The 27,500-nt window shown below is 43.0% G+C and overlaps 1 protein-coding gene across 1 annotated transcript in view; it reads left to right on the top strand.

Annotated features, from left to right (window-relative positions):
- The window catches only part of npas3 (neuronal PAS domain protein 3), a gene marked incomplete at both ends in the record, with an annotated part of 307,345 nt that overhangs the window by 157,904 nt on the left and 121,941 nt on the right, over positions 1-27,500 (top strand). Inside the window, 1 exon segment of the mRNA XM_083924082.1 lies at positions 8,482-8,564. Within this exon segment, the coding sequence (XP_083780208.1) occupies positions 8,482-8,564 (83 nt within the window).

Here is a 27,500-nt window from a genome sequence, read left to right on the forward strand (position 1 = left end):
TGTTTCGTTCCTTTCTCTCTATCAACCTGTCGATGTTTCTCTCCCTCAGCTGTTCTGTCCCGCCTCCCCTTCAGTCCTCCCCCTTCCTTCTCCCTCTTCATCCCCAAAGTCCTTTGTTAGGTCTTGATAAATTGGCTCTGACATTCTGCCAAAATGGCTGCCCCCTCTCTCTCTCTTTTGCAAACACACACACACACACACACACACACACTTTCTCTCTAGTGTTCTTACATCTACCGCTAATTGAATTGGCAATTTGTGTAACAGTACCAATCGCCCCTCTTTTCTCTCTCTCTCTTTCACACAAACATGATCTCTCTCTCTCTCTCACTTACACATGCACACACACACACACACGAGCAAGCACACACATGCACACTCAAACATACACAAATACACACCTGTTCTCTCTGGAGGTTGTCGTTTACTCCTTTAATCCAACCTTCCAGCACAGACAGACACACACACACACACACACACACACACACACACACACACACACACACACACACACACACACACACACACACACACACACACACACACACACACACACACACACACACACACAGAAGGAGATGGCTGGTTTGTTGCCAATTTCATATTAAACAAGAAAATAAATTATCAACTGCAGTAATGTTTGACTTTGAGAGATCAAAGTTAAATTGACTTTCCAATAAGATGGTCAACTGCACACACACACACACACACACACACACACACACACACACACACACACACACACACACACACACACACACACACACAGAAACTCTTTTTTATTTCTTCATGAGTTTGTGTTTGTTCTCTACACATTTTTTTGCATGGCGCAAATGCCTCTCAGCGTTTAAGTTCTGGAGGAACATGATCATAGCCATTTGCGGACACACACACACACACACACACACATACAAACACACACACACACACCGATATATCTGGGACTTCCACAACAGACAACAAGCAAAAGTTATTTTTTTAGCCATGTGGTCTCATGACAGTTGAATACCCGTTATACGGAGGGTCTCCCTCGCGGAAACAGCCCTAATTTGAATGTGAGCCGCCCCTGAAGGCCGTATGAGCTTCTGTTGGCCCGGCTGTAGAGCAGGGACTTTTTCTCCCCTGATAGAAAGCCTGGTTTCTGATTGGATATAACTCTAAGCAGGACGTGACGTAGGTACCCGAGGCCACAACAACACGCGCCGTAACACGGCGTAATACATAGTTATTATTTTCCTCTTAAGCTCTCACTCTTCCTATTCTGGTTTCCTCCTTTATTTTGAAAGTATCCTTTTTGTAAATCCTCGCTCCTCCTCTCTCATCCTCTCCCATCCTTGCCTCCAGCATCCATCTCTTCCGTCCTTATCTCTCCCCCTTTCTCTCCTCCCTCCCTTGTTTCCTACTTCACTTTATATCTTTTATATGATTTTTGTTAAACAGGAACTCTGTATTCTTTTAATTATTAAAACAGGAAATATATAGGTGTGTGTGCATGCTGCAAGCACAGGGGCCTCATGGCAGACAAACAACATGGACACACACACATACACACTGATGCCTGATCGCTCAGAGCGTCGCTTGAGGGGCTAGCTGACACACACACACACACACACACACACACACACACACACACACACACACACACACACACACACACACACACACACACACACACACTTGTGTTTACTGGCAGCGAGGCCAAACCGGAGGCTGTCATTGTTATTCTCTGGCCTTCATGTGTTCATCTTCCTCCTCTTCCTCTTCGGGAGAATCTTAACTCGCCGCTGTGACATGCGAGGTTGGCGTCATGGTGCAGATTGTGTTCTGTTCTTCATCCTCCTCTTCTTCCTTTCTCTGTTCCTACTCATCACCACTCCCTGTCACCTCCTCTTCATCTCTTCCTCCAGCTCCCCCTCCTCTTCTCCCCTCTCTATCTCTCTTTCTTGTTCCTTTTTCCTCCTCCCATTTCTCCTACAGCCTCCTCTTTTATTCTTCTTCACCTATCACTTCCTGCTCTTCCTCTTCATCACATCCTTCCTCTTCTGCACTTCCTCACTCTGTTCCTCTTCCTCCTTTCCCACAGTCCCCATCCCTTCTTATTTCTCAATTTCTTCATGTTCTCCTCACCTCCCCTCCTCTTCTTCCTCAACTCAATGCAAACATTTCCTCAAAGTTTTTCATCCTCTTTTCTATAAAAAGCAAAATGTTCAAGCCCACACGGTTCTGTCAGATGATCAGACATTAAAAACACAACATTTATTTTGCTATCAATGAGTCTGATGTTTCCATGAGATTCAGATTCAGTCCTTCACTCCCCCTGTCTCCCCTTACTCCCCTGTCTCCCCTCTCCTCACAACTTTTATAACAGGCTCTCGCTCACAAGAGCATTTCATTACATCATTAATTGAGTCTAATTCAGCTACATTACCTCCCCCCCAAAAAACAAAAAAAAAACAAAAAAAAACCCCACACAGAATAAAACCCCAACAGAAGGGGTGTGTGTGAGTGTGTGTTTTAAATTCAGTGTAATGAGGTCTGCAGGGAGATGAGGACGGAGGTTGTGTAGAGAGGAGAAAATTACCTCAGGGCAGAAAAATCTCTCTTTTAGTGCTTTAATGCCCCTCTGTCTGCCTGTCTCACTCTCTCCACCTGTCTCACTGTCTCCACCTGCCTCCCTGTCTCCACCTGTCTCACTCTCTGGCATATATAATCTCTCCGCTCATGGTCTGGCCCACTTTTGTTTGCTCGTGTCGCTGTATTTTATCTTTTGTCTCGAGGCGAGAGAATTTTCTTAAATAACAATATTGTCTTTACACTGAAATGCATGAAAAGAAGAATAAAACAAAACAACAGAAGAAAAGGCAACAACAACAGAAGAAAAATACAAAAGAAGATCGTCACATTCAACAGAAACAAACCACTACATCCATCTTTGTGCAAGAACGTGTAATCTCACATTTAGTGTTTTTATCCAAGCGGATATTCCCTCCGCAGACCAAGACTTTTTCCCAAATATAACTATATTGTTCTGTATCAAAGGCCAACGTGACCAGACAAGAGATACTGGATGATTCTGCAGTATGGTTAATGCATATATTAAAACATTCTCTCCTTTATCAAAAATCAGCAGGTGAGGCAAAAATGCATGCACTAAAATCCAGTTAGATATACGAGTCATGAATAATATAAATAAATATGAAAGTGATGCATTCCACGTTCTGATGTTGCACGTGACGTTTTGCATGTTAGAGATGGTTTAAAGAAACTGTTTGTTTTCCCCTGTAGCTCCTTCTGAGTCAGGTCCCAAAGAGTCTTGGGCTCATCTTCGTCTCTGGTGTCACGTTGGATTCTTTTGGTAGCTGGTCAGGTTGTGCCATGGCTGCTGATTCGGGGTCAGTTGTATACAACGTTCCCTCAATTCTCTGCATTGATTAGTTTGATGTTAAAAGATAGATCAGTGTTGTAATAGATCTCCTTTATCACTGTTTTAACATGAAGAAAGACACGTTTGCCTGTTATGGTCTTTGAACAGGACTCGATTTGCTTTGGACTCAGTCTTGATCCGGTGTCAGAATCGACTGGAACTATTCTTGGATTTGACTTGGAATCGATTGAGTTAGTCCTCAGCAGTATATTGTGTTCAGATGAACTGTGTTCAGCCTGTCTCCGTAGTAGAAGTAGCAGAAAGCGAGCTGAAAAAAAGGCGGCCTTCAAACTTGCAGGTCTGTGAGGGAACACACACTGGTGTCCTACAGGAAAGTTATACATGCAGAAAAATCCTATCCTATCTTTTCTTTGCTACTTTAAGGACACCCAACTCCGTGCACTGGCACTATACACTGGTGCAAGACGTGCATTTTGTGGTCCAATGTGATGTGGGATGAAGTTCATTAAATAAAGACTGTTGAATGTAGACATGAGAAGGCATCTTCTTATTCTCTGTCTGTCAAGTCACTCGTGAGGATATCCACGACCGTCCTGATAATTGAAATGCACCACGATCAACTCATTGTGAGGTTGTTGTTTTTTTTTTATCACGATGGGCATGTCCCATCCCTAGTTGTATACAACCATTTGCACTAACCGATTATACTCACATGACTTGAAATGATGATCTTGCTTATACGTCATCACCCCTCAGGGATTTAGTTTTCTCTGACTGTTTTTGAACGTTTCATCCGTCCAAATCTGCAGTAAACTCTCCACTTCTGCATCAAAACGCCGCGAACCGTTCAGCGCATCTTTTTAAATGTCCGTCTCTGGGAACAGACGCATATAAACCGGGCCACTGCCACCAAGCGTGCCATGCCTGGGCGCAGCACGAAATGGACAGTGTGAGTGCGACAAAAGGAGCCAGAACACTACAACATTGGTCAATTGTCGCGGTTTCTTGCTGCCTGAGTTTAATGGACGAGTGTCTATGTGTTTGAGTTTTTGACCTATTTTAATGGCTGAATGATGCTGATGTTCAGTTTGTTTAAGATTGAATACTGGTGATAAATAAAATAAATACAATCCTCTTCCTGTCTGTCTCTCACACTTTCTGACTTTGTCTTCTTTTGGAAAAGAGAGAGCGAGACAGTTTGACCTGAGGGCAGATTTATCTCTCTCTCTCTCTCTCTCTCTGGCTGTTGTACTTTCTGTTTTTTTTCTCTGTAGAGAGAGTTTTGCCCTCAGGGAGAAATTTTAGAAAGCTATAAACCATTTCTCTCCTTCTCTTTTCCCTCTCTTGTCTGCCTCTCGCTCTGTCTTCCTCTCTCTCTCCCTCTCACTCTCCAGACATAGACAGTGATAGATAGAAAGGATGAGAATATAAAAGGGATAGCGAGAAAACAAAAAGGAAAAAGAGAATAAATGAGAGAGAGATTCCCTGTTTGGTATCCTCGCCCTCTTGCCATCATCTCTCTGCTGCTTGTTTGCCTTTAAACACAGAACTGTTGATCGTGGTGCTCTGCTGCAGTTTTCGGGTTGATAATGTCGTCCTGGCTTTCTTCTAACTGTGTCCCCGGTCTCCTCCCAAGAACTGCATCTATCTTTTCTGCGTCGTCTCCATGTGATGAATTGCACAAAGGGGGACAACTTGGCTTCAGAAAGATCAATTCTGGCTCGACGAGCATACTGAGATTCTTTTTAACACGTGTCCTACCAACCATCAACTTTGTCTTTCTTTGAACCATGACCACAATTTTTCCCTCACTGTAACCAAGAGAAGCCAAACTCAAACCATACCTGTACGTGGTTTTTGACATGGATGCATGTAAGGTGGACACAACGCTGGAGGCGGAGCCCCGTTCAGCGGCGCATGAATTCAAAAAAGTTAATCGACCGCGTCTTAAAATACCTGGATGATCGTCACTACTTCCTCATTGTTGGTCCTAGAGTGAGACACTACTTCAGGAAAAAATTATCCGCAGATTTACAGACGACTTTTTCCTAATTTAAAGGGACACTGCGTAACGTTGGAAGTGGAGTGAAGCTTCCATGTCCTCAATCTGTAAAAATCTCTAAACGGCTGAGAGGGACATAAAGCACTTTGTGCTGCCGGTAAAGCTTAACGCGTTTTCCCTCAGAGCCAGCATAACTGTGCAAGACTGGAGAAGGAGCTCAGGGAGAGGCGCTTTTCACTGCCCCGGCAAAATTTGAAAGTGTGCACTGCACTTTTGTTCATAATGCAAGATGTTAGGAAAACTTGTAACACAACAAGACCGGTTAAGAATCAATTCAAAGTTATAATAAAATAATATTTATTCTTGTACAAGAAGAGAACACAGTACACTTCAACATCAGTGTCTCACATGCGCTGAGGGCAGTCCTCCTGAGCCAAGTCATTTAACATGCATTTGAACAGCAACGGTTGTCATGGTGATATACTGTATTTAGAAAACACAAGTAGTTATCTCCAGGGTTCCCAAAATAATCCCCAGTCTCGCCGGTTCAATATTCACTGTGAGAAAGGTCCCTCTCCTCACATTGGAACACAAAACAATGAATGCAGCTGTTCACACATCATACTGTAGTGCTGTAGTGTTGTGATTTTTTCCATCACAAGTTTATACTTATGCCACGCCACGGGAGAAGGAATCAGCGTCGACAAAAAGAGAAATAGAGAATTAAAAAGGCAACGTGACCGTACCTGTAGGCCACTGTAGCTTCTACTACACGCTTGGAAAGGGAAGGGTGGGGGGGAGTGGTAGTCAGTTGGTTGTAGTCTCTAACTCACCACTAGATGACACTAAATCCTACACAGTAGACCTTTAAAGTGTAAGTCCGGCATAAATGGACCCCATGGTCTTTTTCTGCATGAAAATACATCAAATAAGCCATGAAGATCAACCATGTATAGAGAATGTCCGGAGAGATGCTAACAGCCCCAAAGGGCTAACACTGATTAGCTCGGGATGGTGTGCTGAACACATCCGAAACGCTAATACTGCTCAAAATATCCCCAAACCTCTGCAGTAGCATGATTAGTAGGGCTGTAGCAATACACTTATTCACAATACGATACAATACGATACACGATACACAATACACAATAGTCAGTTCACGATACGGTATATATCAGGATATTCAGCCAACAGTGCGATTTGATTTGATGTGATTTTAGTGACATCTTGTGAGTGTTCCATTGACTGGGATTGAATTGTATTGTAATTGAGTCAATTACACAAAAGGTAACTCTGACTGGACAGCAGAGATGGTAACAAGTCATTTTTTGCAAGTCCGAGTCAAGTCTCAAGTCTCTGAGGGAAGCAGCAAACCCAGCAAATCAAGTCTCTTATGGTTTAAATAAATAATAAAATAGAGTTGAAGTGAAACTGTATTGTTTAATTACACCAAGTCCCAACTAATGACAGTTTATAATCTCGTGTAAATAAAGAAAGTATACCTGAACTAATTACAGACACACCTGAAACTCCAGGTCCTGCTCTCATTGGAGGATTTTAAAGAAGTTTGAAATAACTTGGATGCAGAAACATCTGGCTGTAGATATTCTGACGATATATTCAGGATTATGCTTGATTTTGATGTATATTTGCTGTTTTCACTTGTTATTTGATATATTTTAATTGTATTATAGTCATGTATTTTGTATTGGCTGCTCATTATGTTTGTCACAAACGTTGCAGCACCAGCAAAAAAAACTTTTCAAAAATATATAATTTAATGAACGCCAATCTAAAAATGAATCACTCGCAAAGCTAACATTAGTAACAAGCTAACATCAGTAACAAGCTATCATTAGTAGCAAGCTAACGTTGATAGTTTATGCAGCAGAGCTAAACACAGACGTTGCATTCTGTGATTCTTTAGTTTTGGCTGTGCCTGAAGTTATTAAAGCCAAATTATATCACAAAGGGTAATGAAACTGCAGCAGCAGACTGTGGTGAAGTTAGTTTGAAGTTGGATAGTTGGATATCCAACTTCAAACTAACTTCACCCCAGCAGCAGGACAGGTGACGTGCTTTCAGTGTCATCTGTGGAGTGTGGCCGTTCACACATCACTGTGGGAGAGGATGACGTTCCGTAATTTAACTCACCCCGTTTAGACCGCAAACATGTTTTTTACTCGCAGGGTTGTAAATGTAAAGCTTTTCCAAGTCTATTTGTCTGACAACACGTGCGGGAATGTGAGCTTTGTGCCCAATAAATCACTACTACTTTGCTACAATTTACTACATACAGTATTTTAGGATTTTATCATTTTAATTTTTTTCAACTTATCACATCATCTCTATTATTATATTATTATCTGACCTTGTTCTTTGAGTTTTATTGTTTCTGATGGCATGTTATCTACTTTATTGATGCTGTATTGTCTAAAGCATTATGAAACTTTATCAGAGCCTTATTAAGAGGAGGAAACATTGTTTAGTGTCAAAGTTTGTCTGCTCCTTTCCTGCTTGACGCATTGAAATGCTCAGACCAGATGTAACAGCTGACATCGACGAGCACCATAATGAAGCTGCGTCTGCATGCAAAGACGCTCATGTTTGCTTGCATAAAATGTCTCATAATTTTGAACTCAAACTTTTGCTTCACTGAATTAACCTTGTTAGCATTATTAACTCCTCACGTAAACCTTATGACCTGTGCCCGCGTTTCCTGTTGGTTTCAGTGAGGAGAGCTAACGATGCTAACTCTTCGCACTGTTAAATGCTGACCTCACTGGTTCCTTTTGTCCTGTGCCATGTGTGTTCGTCACGCTAGGCTCTATAAACGTTAGTGTGTGTGTGTGTGTGTGTGTTTGTGTGTGTGTGTGTGTGTGTGTGTGTGTGTGTGTGTGTGTAGCTTTGCTCGTATCAATGTGTCTGAGTCTCACCGTTCTTCTTCTGTCCTGTCCTGTGCTTTCTCTCTCCTCGTGTGTTTGTGTGTATGTATGTATGTATGTATGTATGTATGTATGTATGTATGTGTGTGTGTTTGTGTGATGCGCGTGTCTGTGTGTGTCTGTGTGTGTCTGTGTGTGTGTGTGTTCAGCTATAGGTGCCCAGCGACGGAGGACTACCAGCGCCATCGCCTCAGAGATCTTCGAGCCTCACCTGGGCAGCCACATTTTACAGGTAGGAAATGTTCAAGGTTGCGTCACACTTCACATTTAACATGATGCAGAACCAATCTACTGCAAACACACACACACACACACACACACACACATACACACACATAAACCCCCTCCATATTGTGCACAATACTCCTCACACATTTACATTTTTGGAAGCTTGTGTTGTTAGCACGTAACACATTAGCATGGTTTTATGCGACCTGAATGCATGTTTACTTGTCCCCCCACATGTGCCAATCCAGTGGTTAATGTTCTATTTTGGCGAGTGTGTCTGCTTCAAACAGAACAAAATAAAACCAGGCGTGACACCGGTTCACAGGTTTGAACAGGTGATCCAATATTTTACAGGAAAATGAGGTCAGATATGATATGAATGAATGAATGAATGAATGCATGAATGAAGTTAGATACCTATGGTTACCATTTAGCTTCATCTTAACTTACAGCTTAGTTTAAATGAAACCAAAGCTGACAAAATCCAGTTTAAAACCTGTCCTAAACTGGCCACCATACAGGATAAACCATAGATTAATAACGTAATATTTCTCATTAACGAGGCATAATTAATTAATATGAGCACTCCATCATTCTGTTTTCTGTTATTTCTGAATGTAGCAGCATGCAGTCCAAACGCCGTCACATTAAGTCTCAGAAATGATTTTTGTTATCTGAATTATTCCTTATGATTTGCCTTTGAGCTTCTCTGAAGCTAAATTATTCCTCTTAATGTACCTTTACATTATTAGTGCAGTTATTCCTCATGATTCAGATTTTTTTTTTTTACCACAGCCGACTTCAATTATTCCTCAACATCCAGCTGCCGCCGCGGCTAGGCTAAATTATTAAATGGAATTATGAAAGTATGATAATGACTGGGTTATCGCTGTTCGCTCCCTTGGGTTTATGTGTGTGTGTGTGTGTGTGTGTCTTGTAGTTTTAATCCCTAACATGCTCCACTCCTTATCTGTTTAACATACAGCCCAAAGGCTGAGCTTTTAACATCACAACCAGGCTGACGTGATACCACGGCTGATAGAGGCTGGCAATCTGTGTGTGTGTTTGTGTGTGAGTGTGTGTGTGTGTGTGTGTGTGTGTGTGTGTGTGTGTGTGTGTGTGTGTGTGTGTGTGTGTGTGTGTGTGTGTGAGATGATTTTGTAAACCTCCAGAAGTCTTGTTAAACCTAGAAATGTGCACAAGTTTTAGTCACAGCTGATTATTATTATTATTAATAATAATATTACGATGATGATCTGGTTTACAGCAGTGAGCCTTGGCTGTGTAATAACCCACACTTCTCTAATCTTCTTGTAGCTGTTTTTTTATCCCTTTATCGTGTCTCGACAGAAAAGTTCCTCACAGATATGAAGAATTCATTACAAAGTGATAAACACTATGACACTGACCATCACATTAAGCCGATTAAAGTTTCGAGTGCTGTTGATGACTGAGGAGTAGAAAATGTTAGCTTTGATTTCTAAGGCTGCAAAAATCAGCTATAGTCGAGTAGAAGTCCAAAAATATTAGCATCAAAAAGGCTCGGGCGATATGACCATATTATCTGAACTAGGGCTGTCGATCAATTCAAATATTGAATCATGATTAATTGCATATTTTTATCAGTTCTAAATTAACCTTATGGGAATATCTTTTGTTATGGCCTAATGGAGAAGGTACTGGCTTCCTAAGCCAGGGATTGTGGGTTTGTGTCCCATCTGGGGGTGCCAATTGTTATGGAAGAAGTTCGCCAGCAAAGATTAGACACCTAACAACTTGGCTTCTCTCCATGTTTTTTTTTTTTCAAAGTATTTTTCTGCAGGAAAAGGTCTGTCTACGGTATTCACACCACACAGGCTGGTAGAGAGACAGACCCAGAGCTGAGGGCACTTTCACCTTAAATACAGAACATGAACACATGAGTCAGCATTCAGCTGGGTGACGTACAAAGTAAGGCAGTAACATTAGTCACACTACTATCACAGGATAGGACAACAAAGGGGCAGTGTCATGTGTACATCAAAAGGAATGCTTTAAAACCATGCTAATGCAGAGATGGACTACACCTCAGTGTGTTTCCAGAGCTGAACACGTTGCATGTCCAGATACAGAACTTCTGCATCACAAGATGAGAAACAATGTGTTTGTCCTGTCTTTTAAAGCCAAAACATGTTAATTTTAATTTCCGTCACACTTTCAAGTATATGCTGCTTTATGGGTGTTTATTATTATTGCAGCCATCCAAAACAATGACAAATACCGTCCAGAATATTCTCCAGAATAACCTCAATGGTACTTCCTGCTGAAAATCTGCTGAAAGGTTGCACATTTAAAAACTCACATACGGTTGCCTTGACTATTGTTACTAATTCTGATCCTCTGCTATGGGCCCTTCTCCACTTTTCATTTTCTTCTTGAAGTATATTTTGACGACAACACTTTGACTTACGTAAGGTTTTGAATGCAGGACATTTTAATTATACATTTAGTGAAGTAGAAAGCTCTACTACTTCCTCTGTGACTTTAAATCACTTCTACATCTGTTCTCCACATGCTGTCTGTCTGCTGTCTGGCACCGACCTTTCCTGCTGTTAATTGTAGGAATAATACTCTCCTGATTAGTATTTTGGTGCATGTTACACATGTTGCCGTGGTGTCCAAAGGTCAGCAGTGTTTTGGAAGAAGAAGGGGAAATTCATTTTTTTCACTCTGTTATTATTATTATCCAGGTTACACACACAGGCCCGAAATACACACACATGCACAAACAGGAGCTATAAACATGCAATTAATGGAGAGATGTCAGAGCGAGGGGGCTGCCAATGGATCGGCGCCCCGAGCAGTTAGGGGTTTGGTGCCCTGCCCAACAGATCCTCTGCAGTGCCCAGGAACCTCTCCAGTCACCAGTCCACGCTCCATTCATGGTCCACACAAGGACTCGAACCGGCGACACCTATGGACTGAGCTACTGCCGCCACACATGAGCATGTTCGCTCCACAGCAGTCAAACCGGCTGGTTGTCATCTTTAAAGTTCTCTTTCGGCTTTACCTTCTAGATTCTCTCAGACTGACAGTCTGACACTCTTGTGTCTCGCAGCCATTTGGATTCACATTTCAGCTACAAACAGCATCATTAGGGAACACATGGTGTGCTGCTCTGGGCGTGGACACTGTCAAGCTTGCAGCTAGAGGGAGCTGTTTCCGTAACGCTGCCGTGAGCATCACCGGGAGGAAGAAGGTCGTGCATTAGTGCAGCCGCATCATGAGTCCTCGTTGTTGCGTTTGTTCTTCTCTGAAGACGGGAGAGACAGAGAGAGAGTGTGTAACCGTGACGACCGACTCTCCTCTTCCGCCGCTTTGCACATCATGTTGTCATGTGTGAGTGTTAACACGAGGCTGGAACAAGCCACCGCGCATCCGCTCACGCTGCGCTGAGCATCGCCACCGCGTCGAGCAGTGTGTGTGTGTGTGTGTGTGTGTGTGTGTGTGTGTGTGTGTGTGTGTGTGAAAGAGCATGAGAGAGAGTGTTAATACCGTGTTCTGATCCTGCAGCTCGAGACACTAGACATCCCATAATACATTGTTAAAATCCCTGGAGAGTCACTATGACAACCATATGAGGCGGATTGAGGCAGCTGTGAGATTGGAAGTGACATGAACAATATGGGCCTCCCTTCACCTGTGCGTGCGCGTGCGCGCGTGTGTGTGTGTGTGTGTGTGTGTGTGTGTGTGTGTGTGTGTGTGTGTGTGTGTGTGAGTGTGTGCGTGCGTGCTTGTGTGTATGTGTGTGTGATGCCCTTTGTTTGAAAATATACAGTAAATTAAGAAGCTTTAGCAGAATATTACTAAAATAAATACAAAAGTTATTACTTTTACTTTTTGTGCTTAATTTAAAGGATATTTAACATTTACTTCTAAAAAGTGTTTGTTTTAAGTACTAATAAAATAAGTGTAAATAAGTGTATTGCAAATTTTACTATATGTACTGTAAAGAAAGAACACTAAATACTTAGTTGTAATTTAGTGTACTCCTTTGTAATACACTCTCAGTATGCTTTATTAAAGTGCACTATAATTTCAAGTAAAGTTACAAGAAGTGCACTTTTAAAGGCTATAAATTCCTTATGAACTGTTTTTATAGTGTTTATAAAAAAGTATCCTATAGTGCAAACTGAGTGCTCACAATCATGATTTTCATTGGTGTACTTAAGTACTATTTACACTTAGTATGCTCGAGTAGTACTTGAGAAAGTACACACTACGCACTACACACTAAAAGTGTACTTTGTGCATCCTTTAACCAGTACAGCTGAAGTATAATGTTTTTGCTCCAGGGAGAAGATTGATTTTATTGCAGAAAAGCGACGCTAATGAAGCTCTGCTAACTTGTTGACAAATAAATTGCATTTCCTCCTGTGGCTTCTTCAAAATAAAAGCTTTTAATGTGACACAACAACAGCAGCAGGACCAACGTGCACGTTTTCTTTCTCTCAACCTTCTTTGTGTCAGTTTTTGAGTTTTCTAAAAATAAAGTAATTATGAAAGCTGAAGACAGAAGTGTGCCCGGGTGCTTTAAACAGCCACAAAATGATGAATCGATGTCAAAGAGATTACAAGATTAATGAGGGAAAAGGTCAAAGCTTATTACCTATGCACACACACACACACACACACACAGAATCGTAATATCGTACAGCCAAATCATAACAATAATATTACTACCAAACAGGAAGTCAACTTCTCAGGAGAAACACACTTCCTGCAGGAAATAATTGGATTTATCTGTGTGTGTGTGTGTGTGTGTCGTGCCCTCTGTGTACATATATCATCCAGGTGTGTTTCAACATCATCGTGTGTGTATGCGTAGCCTTTCAGCAGCGGAGGAAGGCCGACATGTTGGCGGCAAATTGGCCTCATTAATCTCCCGCTTAATTGATTGTGAGAAGTTTGGGGATGACATTTTAAGAAAGCGTGGTGGATGGGGCGCGCCATGATTGATTTGGCTAAAACGAAGCGCTAATGAATGCCAGCCAGTCACTTAGGTGGTAGAGACCAGACACTAATTTCAGAGAGATTAGGCCAGAGAGGTTGATAACGCTTAATGGAGAGAGAGAGAGAGGGGGGGGGGGGGGGGGGGGGGAGAAAAAGAGAGAGAGAGAGAGAGGATGTACAGCTCAATGCGTGCTGTGCTGTCAGGTACGTTGTGTCTGTGTCTGTATGTGTGTGTGTGTGTGTGTGTGTGTGTGTGTGTGTGTGTGTGTGTGTGTGTGTGTGTGTGTGTGTGTGTGTGTGTGTGTGTGTGTGCGTGGGTGTCAGGGTAAATGAGTGAAGCGCTTGCTTTCATCTCCATCACGTGGAGAGTTTCAGGAAAGAGAAGGAGACAAGGAGACAAGAGAAGGGGAGATTAGAGGGAGACAAGGAAAAAGGAGAAGAGAGGGAGACAAGGAAACAAGAGAAGAGAAGGAGACAAGGAAAAAGGAGAAGAGAGGGAGACAAGGAAACAAGAGAAGAGAGGGGGACAAGGAAGCAAGAGAAGAGAGGGGGACAAGGAAACAAGAGTAGAGAGGGGGACAAGGAATCAAGAGAAGAGAGGGGGACAAGGAAACAAGAGTAGAGAGGGGGACAAGGAAGCAAGAGAAGAGAGGGAGACAAGGAAATAAGAGAAGAGAGGGGGACAAGGAAGCAAGAGAAGAGAGGGGGACAAGGAAACAAGAGTAGAGAGGGGGACAAGGAAACAAGAGAAGAGAGGGAGACAAGGAAACAAGAGAAGAGAGGGGGAAAGGGACAAGAGAAGAGAGGGGGACAAGGAAACAAGAGAAGAGAGGGGGACAAGGAAACAGGAGAAGAGAGGGAGACAAGGAAAGAAGAGAAGAGAGGGAGACAAGGAAACAAGAGAAGAGAGGGGGACAAGGAAACAAGAGAAGAGAGGGGGACAAGGAAACACGAGAAGAGAGGGAGACAAGGAGACAAGAGAGGTGAAGAGTAAAGAGCTTCTGAACTAATGAAGCTGCTGTTCCTTGTGTCTAAAGTGCAGCAGCTCTCTACACATTCTTAGAGAATATTATTAATATTTTCCACATTAGTGGTGATGAAAATCACCCAGCGCCACCACAAAGCATCCACGGATCAACGAGCATCACCACTGTAAAGAGTTAGAAACAAAAAGGTGTGAAAATGTTTTATAAAAAGGAATAATAAGGGAGAATCTTGATGGTGGGAAGAAAGTGTTTGTACGGATTCTCTTTTCCACGGCGTTGAAGGCCCCAGTGTTGGGTCGAGCAGGTCAGGAAGTTAGAGGGAAGTTGAGTTGTTGCTGATGAAGTGAAAGTGTTTGTGGACTTTAAAGAGCAGACTGACGTTTGGTGTTTCTAAAAACACCATGTGGTGTTTGAAGATGAAGAGACGGCGGACAGACGGACACTCATTAAACACAGGGGCGGAGGGCTGCAATAAAGAAACTGTGTGCATGTGTTGAACAATTAGAGAGTGATTGATGAAGAGTGTGTGTGTGTGTGTGTGTGTGTGTGTGTGTGTGTGTGTGTGTGTGTGTGTGTGTGTGTGTGTGTGTGTGTTTATTCTTTACTAAAGTCAGAAAGGGAACTGTGGACGAGACAAAGAGGAAGAAAGTGAGTGAGTTTGTGTGTGTGTGTGTGTGTAACAGCCTGACGGAGCACCTGGTGTGACGACGTGTCTGCAGGGAGGAGAGACACACCTGTTCACACACACACACACACACACACACACACACACACACACACACACACACACACACACACACACACACACACACACACACACACACACACACACACACACACACACACTGTGTGTCGAGGACAACCTGTCCATCTACAGCACAGAGACAAGACAAGAGAAGGAGACAGGAGAGGAAGAGAAGGAGACAAGAGAAGGACACAAAAGGGAGAGGAGAAGACAAGAGAAGGAGGGGAGAGAGAGACACAAGGACACAAGAGAAGGAGACAAGGGAAGGAGACAAGAGAGGGAGAGACAGAGAGAAGAGAGATTTAACAATTTATAATACAAAGAGTAATAACACACACACACACGCACAGACACAAAGACACACACACACACACGCACACACATACACACACACACACACACACACACGCGCACACACACACACACACACACACACACACACACACACACACACACACACACACACACACACACACACACACACACACACACACACACACACAGTGAGAGTCAGAGTGATGGAAGCTGACGGGCCCCGTCCTGCTATAATAGACGGTTTATTGTATATCTCCAACGTTGTTCTGAGGCTTTCATCCGTAACACACACACACACACACACACACACACACACACACACACACACACACACACTCACCCACACCACTCACTCATGGCACGGAAGTCACAGAACAACACACACACGTCTTTGACAGCAACATCAGCACATGTGCATTTAAATGTTTCTTGTTGAACTTTATTAAATTCACAGTTTATTTGTCTGATAAAGGAATGAATAAAATAATACTCTGTTAGTTTCAATTTCCCAACATATCTGAATGAATACATCTGTAATCGTATGCAGTTAACGATGAATACTTTATGTACAACTTCCAATCCAAACTAAATAGCACTACGCAGTGAACATCAGCAGTTTGTGTGTTTGATGTGACTGAAGTCGTTCACCTGCAGCTGTTCACCCACCGCTTCACTCTGTGGCGTGCAAAACAGTTGTGAGGTGCCCGTGTGTTGTCAAGGCGATGAGGGGAAATCAAAGACGACAGCGGCGCCGCACAGACACGAATCCGCTTCCTGTCAGCCCGTCAATCAAGGTGTCAACCAATGAGTGTCACCGTAGGTAAAAATTAGAAGTGGAGAAGTGAATGGGCCAGGGGCGCAGGGGGAGGGTGACAGGACGGATCTGCAGCTCCTGGTGCATTGTGGGAATATGACTTGCGGAGGTAATATGCCTGTGTGCATCTGAGAGGGAGGCAGGTGCACAGACAGGAAGTGGAAAACAGTAAGGAGTTGACTGACACACCTCATTTTAAAAGACCGCCCCACTGCTTCAGCATGTTGACTTATAACATGTTGCTGAAAAGAAAACACAATATGACCACAAAGAGATGCTAAATGACCACACATATACACACAACAGCCAAATGTAAAATGTAAAATGACCACAAAAAGATGCAAAATGTCTAACATAGATGCAAATCCACCACACAAAGATACAAAATGACTAAAAATAGATGCAAAACCACCACAAAAACATACAAAATGACTGAAAATACATGCAAAACCACCACAAAAACATGCAAAATGACTAAAAACAAATGTAAAACCACTACAAAAATATGCCGGATGGCTAAAACTAGATGCAAAACAAGTACAAAGACATACAAAACAACAAAAAATAGACGTAAAATGACCCCAAAGACAAACAAAATGACTACGCACGGTGGGTTTGGCACCCTGGTCCATCAATCAGCCAAACGCAGAGGGCTATGTCACAAAACCCCAATCTTTTCCTTAAACGTAACTTTGCAGTTTTGTTGGGACTCCCAGAGCATCCTAATGGCGACCGTTACCCCGTGTGAATGCAAGTGTCTTAAAACTGATCTGATTATATTAAGTGCAGACAGAGCGTAAACATCCGGAAACCTTCAAATTCACAGAAAGAGTACCTGCTTTCTTAGATATATCAAGGCACACACAATGTATTTAAATATATATTAAAATATGATAAGTGAAGTGTGGCTCAGATTATTTATTCGTGTCTAATTACACACACACACACACACACACACACACACACACACACACACACACACACACACACACACACACACACACATACACATATATTTCACTCCCTCTCTGAGCATTGAACTCCAGGCCTTGAGATGAATTTTTAAGAACCTGCATATTCAAAAGCGAACACACACGCACACACACACACACACACACACACACACACACACACACACACACATACAGACACACGCACATGCCGGGATGCAGCTTTCACCAGCACTGCATGCACAGATGACTCCAGAGGCCTGGCGTGACCCGGCGGCGGCGAGACTAAAGGTCACGGCAGTGAGCGTCGAGCCTTGCATTCCTGATTACCCACAATCCCCCTCCTTTTTTCTGACTTCCTGTGAGGTCCGGCAGGTTCATTAGCTGTGGGAATAACTGCAGAGAGACGGACGGACGGAGGGGAAGGGAGGGAAGAAAAGAGGTCTGGACCAATAAACGAAACGTCCAGATAGCCAAAGACGGAGGGAAAAAAATGAAGGTGAAGGGAAAAAGAAAGGGAAAACAGAGGAGTGCAGGGTCTTATTATTTATGCAGTCAATAGGCCGAGGCTTGTCTGCATCTCTAATTGTTTGATTTTATAGGCGGGACGGGCTCTTTAAACAAACACGCTCTTATGCTAATGGCGGCGCGACGGTGCCCTCCTGACAGCATCTGTCGGGAGGGTGGACTGGGGGATTATGGGAGGTTTTTTTTTGTTTTAGAGGGGAGGGGTGTCTGAAGCTGAATATCATTTGGATAATTAAAAATGACAGTGGAAATGGTCTACACACACACACACACACACACACACACACACACACACACACACACACACACACACACACACACACACACACAAGTAGCCACTTTGTCTTGACAGGTGCAGGGAGGGAGGGAGGGGAGAGCGAGGGAGAGAGCGAGGGAGAGAGGGGAGGTTAGTCCTGATTGCTGTCAATCAAGCGGTCCGGTGGGAGGACCACGGAGGCAGGCGGGTTGCCCTGAACTTTGACCCCCTCCCTGGTCGACGTGATGCTGATGAGAGAGAGAGACAGAGAGAGAGAGAGAGAGAGAGAGAGAGAGAGAGAGAGAGAGAGAGAGAGAGAGAGAGAGAGTTAACAACCTTGAGAGACGGACTGAATTTCAACAGGCTTAGAGGCAGAGAGGGAGGAAGAGAGGGAGAACAGGAAGGGGAAGAACGAGGGAATTAAAAAAAAGAGAGAGAATGAAAAAGGTCAGAAAGACCAAAGTATGCAGGCGGCAAAATTTAAACGCTGTTATATGACGTAATATCAACAATCCCCCAAACTCTAAAAACAGTGAGAAACTAAGAACATATTGCTCAAAGCATGGACACATTATTGAAGCGGCAACCAGACACACCAAATGTTGCTAACGACCACAAGAGACGCTAAATACATGACTGAAAGTGACGCAAAATCATCAAAAACATACACATGCACCAACATACTGTATATGACTACAAATGACCCACAATGATGCGTATTTGTATTTTTGAGTTCCTACTCCAACACGTTTACATGTTTTAATGTTCAAAAACACTTTCTTTTTGAACATACCTGTGTTTTCGGGGTCTTCTGTATCTGCGCTCTTGGTATCTCTGCACAACCACTGCAGTCGCACATGACTGTGAAGACACTGTAACAGCACTTTCTACCTATATGTAGTATAGTCGTGACATCGCAATGGGACAGGAAGTCCTGTGGGCTCGTTTAAAGGCACAGTTTCACAGTGAGTATGGGCTGTGTGCATTTCGCTGAGGATTGAGTGTTTTGATACTTCCACTTTTTACAAAATAAGACTTTTAAAAGCAACAGGAGACAAAAAAACGACCCCAGAGAAAAGTAAAACCACTAAAAAAAGAAACACAAAGCGACTTTAAAGAAACATCAAACTAAAATGGATGCATAAAAGGAAAACGACCACAAAGGGACACCAAATAAGAAATTCAACTCTTTGAATTTGTGATGCAAAACCACAACAAAAGATGCAAAATGGCTTAAAACAGATTCAAAACCACCACAAAAAGATGCAAAATGGTTTAAAATAGATGCAAAACTGTTACAAAGACGTACAAAGCAACTATTAATGGATGTAAAATGAGCACAAAAAGAAACAAAGGGACCACAAAATGTCTAAAAGTGGACTCTTTGAGTCTGGTGTCCTGTTCCTGTAGACTGAGAGGGGGGCCTCTGACATGTCTGTGCCCAGGGGCCCCAATGTCTCATAACACGTCCTTGGGATAGGAATATTTTCAAGCCGCACTAATTACCGTTTTGTATTATTTGCAGGTGAAAAAAATAATGTAGATATCAGCTGGAAACCCAGTTTATTTCTGACATTAAGATGATTCATTTTTTGTATGACAAATTTCTTAAATGTTTTGTTTATGCAATTGAGGCATTATCTAATGTTAACTTTTGATGAATTTAGGAGAAATCTACAGACACAAACAGACAAAGTGAAGTCAAATGAATAAAATAAATTATAAATCTCAAAATTGACCAAATGTTGATTTTTGCCAAAAGTGTCTCCCATTCAAACTGGATCAAATGAATATGTTTAAATCACAGTGTTGAATGTTGTGAATGTAGAATCATCTCCTCTCTGGAGGTTTTTAGCCTCTTTCGGCTCGTTGATTTGGTTCAGCCGGAGATGTTTTAGAAGCTCCTCCGAGTTACTTCCTGTGTCTGTGTATCCTTGGGCTTCTCCAACGTTTCTCATCCACAGGTTTGTAGGATATCGTATGAAATGAATGCACAAAAATGTGATGAACAATGAGTTAAAAAAATGATGTTTCCGGTTTTTTTATGTGTGTAGAAGGAGAAAAACGATTAATAGTAACTGAATACTTTGGTTTGTATTGAGTAGTGTGTGTGTGTGTGTGTGTGTGTGTGTGTGTATGTGTGTGTGTGTGAAAGAGCATCACTCGAAAGCCAAAGTGACAATTGAACAAATGGCAACAATGAATAGACGATCAGATTATATCTCTGTCCTTCTGTCGGTTTGTTCTGTGTGTGTGTGCGTGTGTGTGTGTGTTCATTTGTTTATGACTGCGAGTGTGTAATTGCATATCTATTGATGTGCGTTACCACATTTATTTGTTCCTCCAAGAAGTGTGTGTGTGTGTGTGTCATGCTTTAGTCTGCCTGTGTGTGTGTGTGTGTGTGTGTGTGTGTGTGTGTGTGTGTCTGTGTGTCTGTGTGTGTGCATGTGTAAGGGCGTGTGTGTTACTGACGCGTATCTGGGAGGAGGGCTGAGATGTGAAACCTTCCCTCCTCTCCAGAAGCAGGATAGAGTGAGTCCTCACCCCACACAAAATTAATCTGCCCACACACACACACACACACACACACTCACACACACACACACACACAGTGTAAGCGGATTCTGTCGAATAATTTCATTATAAGGTTGTGAGCATGTGGATTAATGGTTTTACTGTCACAGAGAAGACAGGGGATTTTCTCTTTTCTTCTCTGTTTCTTCTTCTCTCCAAAATGCTTTGACTTTGTCGTTTCCTCTCCACTTCCTTTCTCCTCTTTTCTTCAATCCTCACATCCCTCTCTCCCTCTTCTATTTTTTTACAGTTCAGGTAACTTTGTTGATCAGTGGCTGGTTTCCATCAGTTGGACAAAATAACAGAAACACAAACTGAGGTGAAAGTGTTGCAGATGAGCCAATGAAAGGAGAGTATGTAAAGATGTGTGAATGTGATTTGCTGCACCCTGGATATCTTAAAGATGGTATATGAGAGCTAAAACTTAACCGTCACCTTTAGTCGTCTAAACTTAACCGTCACCTTTTTCGTCATCTCAACTTAATCGTCACCTTTTGTCTTCTAAACTTAACTACCACCTTTTGTCGTCTAAACCTAACCGTCACCTTTTCGTCGTCTCAACTTAACCGTCACCTTTTGTCTTCTAAACTTAACCACCACCTTTTGTCGTCTAAACTTAACCGTCACCTTTTGTTGTTTAAACTTAACCGTCACCTTTTGTCGTCTGAGCTTAACCGTCACCTTTTGTTGTTTAAACTTAACCGTCACCTTTTGTCGTCTAAGCTTAACCGTCACCTTTTGTTGTTTAAACTTAACCGTCACCTTTTGTCGTCTAAGCTTAACCGTCACCTTTTCTCTTCTAAACTTAACCGTCAGCTTTTTTCGTCTAAACTTAACCGTCACCTTTTGTTGTCTAAACTTAACCGTCACCTTTTGTTGTAATATTTCACTAATAGTACTACTACTACTAATAATAATAATAATACAAATAATAATAATAACTTTTGGAGAGAAAGAAACATAAAACAATAAGAAATAATCAAAATAATAATGGGACAGTGAGTTGAGTTTCTGTGTCATGTCCTGCAGATCATTTAGTCTTATGCTCTCCCTTGTTGTTGTTGTGTGTCACTCTCATATTAGTATCATGTTGTTCTGCCTCGTCTTTGTGTGTTTCCGTATCATCCCATTCCCGGCGTCTTGTTGTTCTGATTGGTTGTTTGTTGCGTCATGTCTCGTTGTTGTGGCGCTTTCATTTGCTGTCAAAAAAATCCAGAAAAAGAAAAAAACCCTCTGAGAGAACCGGTGGGACGTCAGACAGGATGTGAAACCCATGTGCCGTGTTCACATTAACAGAGGTGTGTGTCTGCAGAGGTGTGTGTGTGTGTTACAGTGTCATGAACATGTTTATTAGTGTGTGTGTGTGTGTGTGTGTGTGTTGCAGTGTCATGAACATGTTTATTAGTGTGTGTGTGTGTGTGTGTGTGTGTGTGTGTGTGTGTGTGTGAGTGTGTGTGTGAGTGAGTGTGTGAGTGAGTGTGTGAGTGTGTGTGTGTGTGTGTGTGTGTGTGTGTGTGTGTGTGTGTGAGTGTGTGAGTGTGTGAGTGTGTGAGTGCGTGCGTGCGTGCGTGCGTGCGTGCGTGCGTGCGTGCGTGCGTGCGTGCGTGCGTGCGTGCGTGCGTGCGTGCGTGCGTGCGTGCGTGACGGCTGGCATAGCTCAGTCACCTGGCTCTGTCACCCTGCATAATCACTACAATCCAACAGAGAAATCTGCTCTAATCAAATGGGAAACGCCTCCATGATTCTCTCTCTCTCTCACCTCATTCACTCCTGGTGTCGTTCTCTCTCATCCTTTCTTCCCTGTATTCTCTCTTCCCATGTTTTTCTCTCAATTTGTCTGTCTACACTGTGTGTGTGTGTGTGTGTGTGTGTGTGTGTGTGTGTGTGTGTGTGTGTGTGTGTGTGTGTGTGTGTGTGTGTGTGTGTGTGTGTGTGTGTGTGTGTGTGTGTCGGGCTCTCAGTCAGGGAGGCAGCAGCAGCAGCTGGCGAGGGCAAACCCCAGAGGGATTGTGGGTAGGGAGGGGAAGGTTATGGCTTCACTCCCGTCACCGATCTGTTTTCTGTGTGTGTGTGTGTGTGTGTGTGTTCTAGTTTCAGCATCTCATGCAGTCTGATCTGGTCCTGTCTGGTCCGGTCTGGTCTGGTCTGGTCCAGTCTGGTCTGGTTCGGTCTGGTCCTGTCTGGTCTGGTCCGGTCTGGTCTGGTCCTGTCTGGTCTGGTCCTGTCTGGTCCTGTCTGGTCCGGTCTGGTCCTGTCCGGTCTGGTCCGGTCTGGTCTGGTCTGGTCCAGGTTCCTCTGATCTTGTTTGGCATTGTTCGGTTTGGATTGGTCTGGTCTCGTTTGGTTCATGGCTGCTCTTCAACAGACGTTTTTGAAGTCGGGGAGCCGTTTTGTTTTGTCCAGTGAGTCACGTTGTCTTTTGAATTGATAGATCTTTATACAATGTCGTCTCTCTAGCATTTGTCTAGTGTCTGTAACCCTCATTAGCTCGCAGGCTAACTCGTTTACTCCTTTACTGTATCATGTCAATGTTTCTGTCAACCTAAACAGCCCTCCAAAAACACCATTCAGAAGTATGGCAGTTTTATAAAGCTTACTACAAAAAAACACAAAACGACTTAAAATAGATGCAAAACGGCTCAAAGTTACTACAAACAAACACAAAACGACTTAAAATAGATGCAAAACGGCTCAAAGTTACTACAAAAAACCCAATGACAGATTCAACAGGATTCGACACTAGTCAGGTAGAACCAAGTGTTTCTGGGTTTTGGTTTGTGCCTTTTCTGCTTTGGTTTGTTCTGATCTGGTCCTGTTTTCGGTGTTTTTCATTTGGTTGAGTCTGGATTGTTGTTCTGTTTTCGTTTTGTTTTTTGTTTGATTCTGTGGTTTCCTTTAGCCTGGTTTGGTTTGGTCTGTGTTATCTTGGGTATTTGGTCTGAAAACATTTGGTTTGGTCTGTGTTTTTCTCCTGGTCCGGCCTGGTTTGTTTTTGGTTTTGTCTGGTCCGGTTAGTCGTGATCTTCTCTGCTCTCAGCCGTCAGTCTTGTAGTCCACATCAAACCCAATAATAAGGTAACGATGTGACTGAACACAGTACAGTGAAACACAGTAAGAAGAGTCCAGATCAAAAGGGAAGTGAACACACGTCAGAAGACATCCACAACCACAGAGGTCTTCCCAGGACAGTGTTCAGCCTCAGAAAGGATGCGGTTGTGTTATATTGTGTTATTGATCAAAAAAGCATTGACTCTTGTGAGCCGTGTTGATTTTAAATGGTCACTTTACGCTTTAAAAAAGATCATGTACAGAGAGGAATGAAGACGTAAACGTACCTGTGATCACACTCTCCACAAACATGACCGGACTGCCACCTCCCTGCCTTTCACAGTGCAGTGTGTGAGTGTTCCTTTACATCTGAGCAGATCTGGATCAAACGGAGCTTCCACATGCTCCTGACACTGTTTGTTTTGCCCTGCGTGGAGCGGCAGACGGGTGGGGTTTACTGCAGCGGGAGGGCGTTTGCTCTCCCGCTGTTGGACTCTCTGCAGGCTCACAAACGCCTTTATTCTCCAGGCGTTGGATGCCCGCTGTAAACCAGGTCTCTTTAAATTTTTACCGTGAGAGTTAGCAGTGTGTCAAACATAACCTCTCGCTCCGCCGCCGCCGCCGCTGCTGCTGGGGCCGTTTGTTTTCCACTCCAGTACGTGCCTCAGCACTAAATCAGCTGGTTAGAGAGACGAGCTGGAGGAGGGAAGAGGCTTTCATGCAGCAGTCCTACCTGCCTGTGTCTTATTTTGATGTTACACTTGCATGTGCACCTGTGATTTTGTGCGTGTATGTGCATTTGAACACGCCTGTGCGCATGATTTTACATTTGTATGCCCGTGTGCATCACTCGCTGTGTGTTTGCAGAAGAGGAATTACATCACAAGGGATGAAAACAGCAGGAGAAGACAGAAGTTGAACAAGAGGAGGATTTATTTGATTGGAAGGGGGCTGCTTGTTCAAAAAAAAAAAAAGCCCAGAAAGAATAAAACCTAAAGGGAGGAACGAGAGGAAAAGAGTCATCTTAATGAGATTTAGAAAAAAGGAAATCATTTTCAGTCCGGGAGCACTTTATCTGCAGCAAATTATACAGAGAAATCATTAATGGGGAGGAAACAGAGAGAGCTGCTGGTTTATGGATTCATAACTGGAACACACACGGAGAAAAACACTGAACGTCAATATGAGTTCATTTGTTAAACTGGAAATGAGACGAGAGAGAAGGTCAAGTGAGACTGAGTCTGAGCTGTGTAAGTCAAGATCTCATTGGTCGGCCGCAACATGTCGAAGCTAATCTGAAGAGTCTCAGGGCGCTAGTTTCACGACGGATGGAGGCGCTAGTTTGTGCCAGCCGTTTCAGGACAGAGATCCTTCTGAGGGCGCTGCTGAAGAGACGGTAGATGTGAGAGGACGAGGGGGGGGGGGGGGGGGGGGGTAGAGAGAGAGAGAGAGGCAGGGAGAGAGAGAGAAGGGGGGGGGGGGGGTTGAGAGGGAGATCGAAACAGAAGAGAGAGATGCTGTAGGTGTTCATGTCCTGGAAGAACTAAGACAAACCCCCACCTTTATCTGATCTCAACCAAGTCCTTTAGGGACTAAACTTAACAGTCACCTTTAGTGACTAAACTTAACCGTCACATTTAGGGACTAAACTTAACAGTCACCTTTAGAGACTAAACTTAACTGTCACCTTTAGAGACTAAACTTAACAGTCACCTTTAGAGACTAAACTTAACAGTCACCTTTAGAGACTAAACTTAACAGTCACCTTTAGTGGCTAAACTTAACCGTCACCTTTAGTGACTAAACTTAACCTTCACCTTTTGTCATCTAAACTTAACAGTCACCTTTAGAGACTAAACTTAACCGTCACCTTTAGGGACTAAACTTAACAGTCACCTTTAGAGACTAAACTTAACAGTCACCTTTAGTGGCTAAACTTAACCGTCACCTTTAGTGACTAAACTTAACCTTCACCTTTTGTCATCTAAACTTAACCTTCACCTTTTGTCATCTAAACTTAACAGTCGCCTTTAGTCGTCTAAACTTAAAAGTCACCTTGTGTCATCTAAACTTAACCGTCACCTTGTGCCGTCTACACTTAACAGTCGCCTTTAGTCGTCTAAACTTAACCGTCACCTTGTGTCGTCTAAACTTAACCTCAACAATAGTTTTAAAAAATAATTTCATGTGTGTCCCAGGTGAGTAAAGACCTTTCTTTCTCCACCCAGACAAATGACACCAGCCCGTGTCCACCAGACGTTAACAGGAGAGTTTGAAACTTGTGTCCCAAATGTAAACAAAAGACTTGAGACTCCCCCTGCGGCTGCTTCAATTCACTGAGCTGAAAGTTACAGGAAAAAATGGGTGAAGAATCGCTCTTGATGCCAGCTGAGGCAATTTGGTGTGTGTGTGTGTGTGTGTGTGTGTGTGTGTGTGTGTGTGTGTGTGTGTGTGTGTGTGTGTGTGTGTGTGTGTGTGTGTGTGTGTGTGTGTGTGTTTGTTTGGAGTTCATTGACCTTCCATCATCTCCCTGAGCAGGACAAATATTTAAAATAGATGTCATGTACCGGACCGCCTCCAATGTAACAGCCTCTCTGTGTTTTTGTGTGTGTGTGTGTGTGTGTGTGTGTGTGTGTGTGTGTGTGTATGTGTGTGTGTGTGTTTGTCAGCGACTGACTCCTTCTCGCCCAATGCTGGAAAACGAAAGCTCACTGTTCCTCTTTTGTTGTCCTCTCTCTCTTTTCTTAAAACCAACCCACTTCATTTCCTTCTCTCTCTTTCTCTCTCTTCTCTCTCTCTCTCTCTCTCTCTCTCTCTCTCACACTCTCTCTCTCTCTCTCTCTCTCCGACAGTCACTAATAATAACGCATGAAGGCAGTCACACCAAATGAAGACAAATGCCGGCCACTGCTTTGGAATCATAATCTCTCTCTCTCTCTCTCTCTCTCTCTCTCTCTCTCTCTCTCTCTCTCTCTCTCTCTCTCTCTCCCACCCCTTTTCCTCTGCATGCTCTCTCACCCCCCCCCCCTCTTCTTGCCCTCACTCTTGTCCTCCACTCTGTTCTCTCCATCTTCATCTCTCAGTTCAGCTGTAGAGTGGTGTGTCTCTATCTAAACCTCAAATCAAACCTTAATCATGAAAAAGAAGAAGAAGCGTTCACATGTTTCGGTGACGGGGGGCCATGTCTCGTTTGATATGTCGTAATAACCACCAAAAAATGTAAACATGTAGTAAGTAGTTGTTGATTGAGAAATGAGTGCAGCAAGCCTTTAAATGGTCGCTGCACACAAACAGACACAGGCTGATATTTAAAGGAGTAACGCTGCTCAATAAAAACAACTAAGATTAACAAATCACTTCATTAAACTGTAAAGCACTAACCATCATTTGCATGTATTTTTCTAATGATAAATCATGACTGCAGCGATTTCCCACCGTTTCCTCCCAGTTCAACCAGAGCACTCTCCCAGTGTGTGTGTGCCGTCATTATAAAAAACCCATTTCCACCAGCACAGATTAACAAACACACGGCTGAACGCTAATGTTCGCACCATAACTGTAGGGATAATTGATTAAATGAGTATTGTAATTACATTTTCTCTTCCTAATATTGAAGATGATATCAGTGTTTCTTTTATCATTAAGTTAATCAGGAAGTAAGACGACATTAAAGAGAATGAGCGAGCATGTGATTAGAGAGAGAGAGAGAGTGTGTATGTGTGTGTGAATGTT

Source organism: Echiichthys vipera, assembly GCF_963691815.1.
Source record: "Echiichthys vipera genome assembly, chromosome: 12".
NCBI classification, from domain to species: domain Eukaryota; kingdom Metazoa; phylum Chordata; class Actinopteri; order Perciformes; family Trachinidae; genus Echiichthys; species Echiichthys vipera.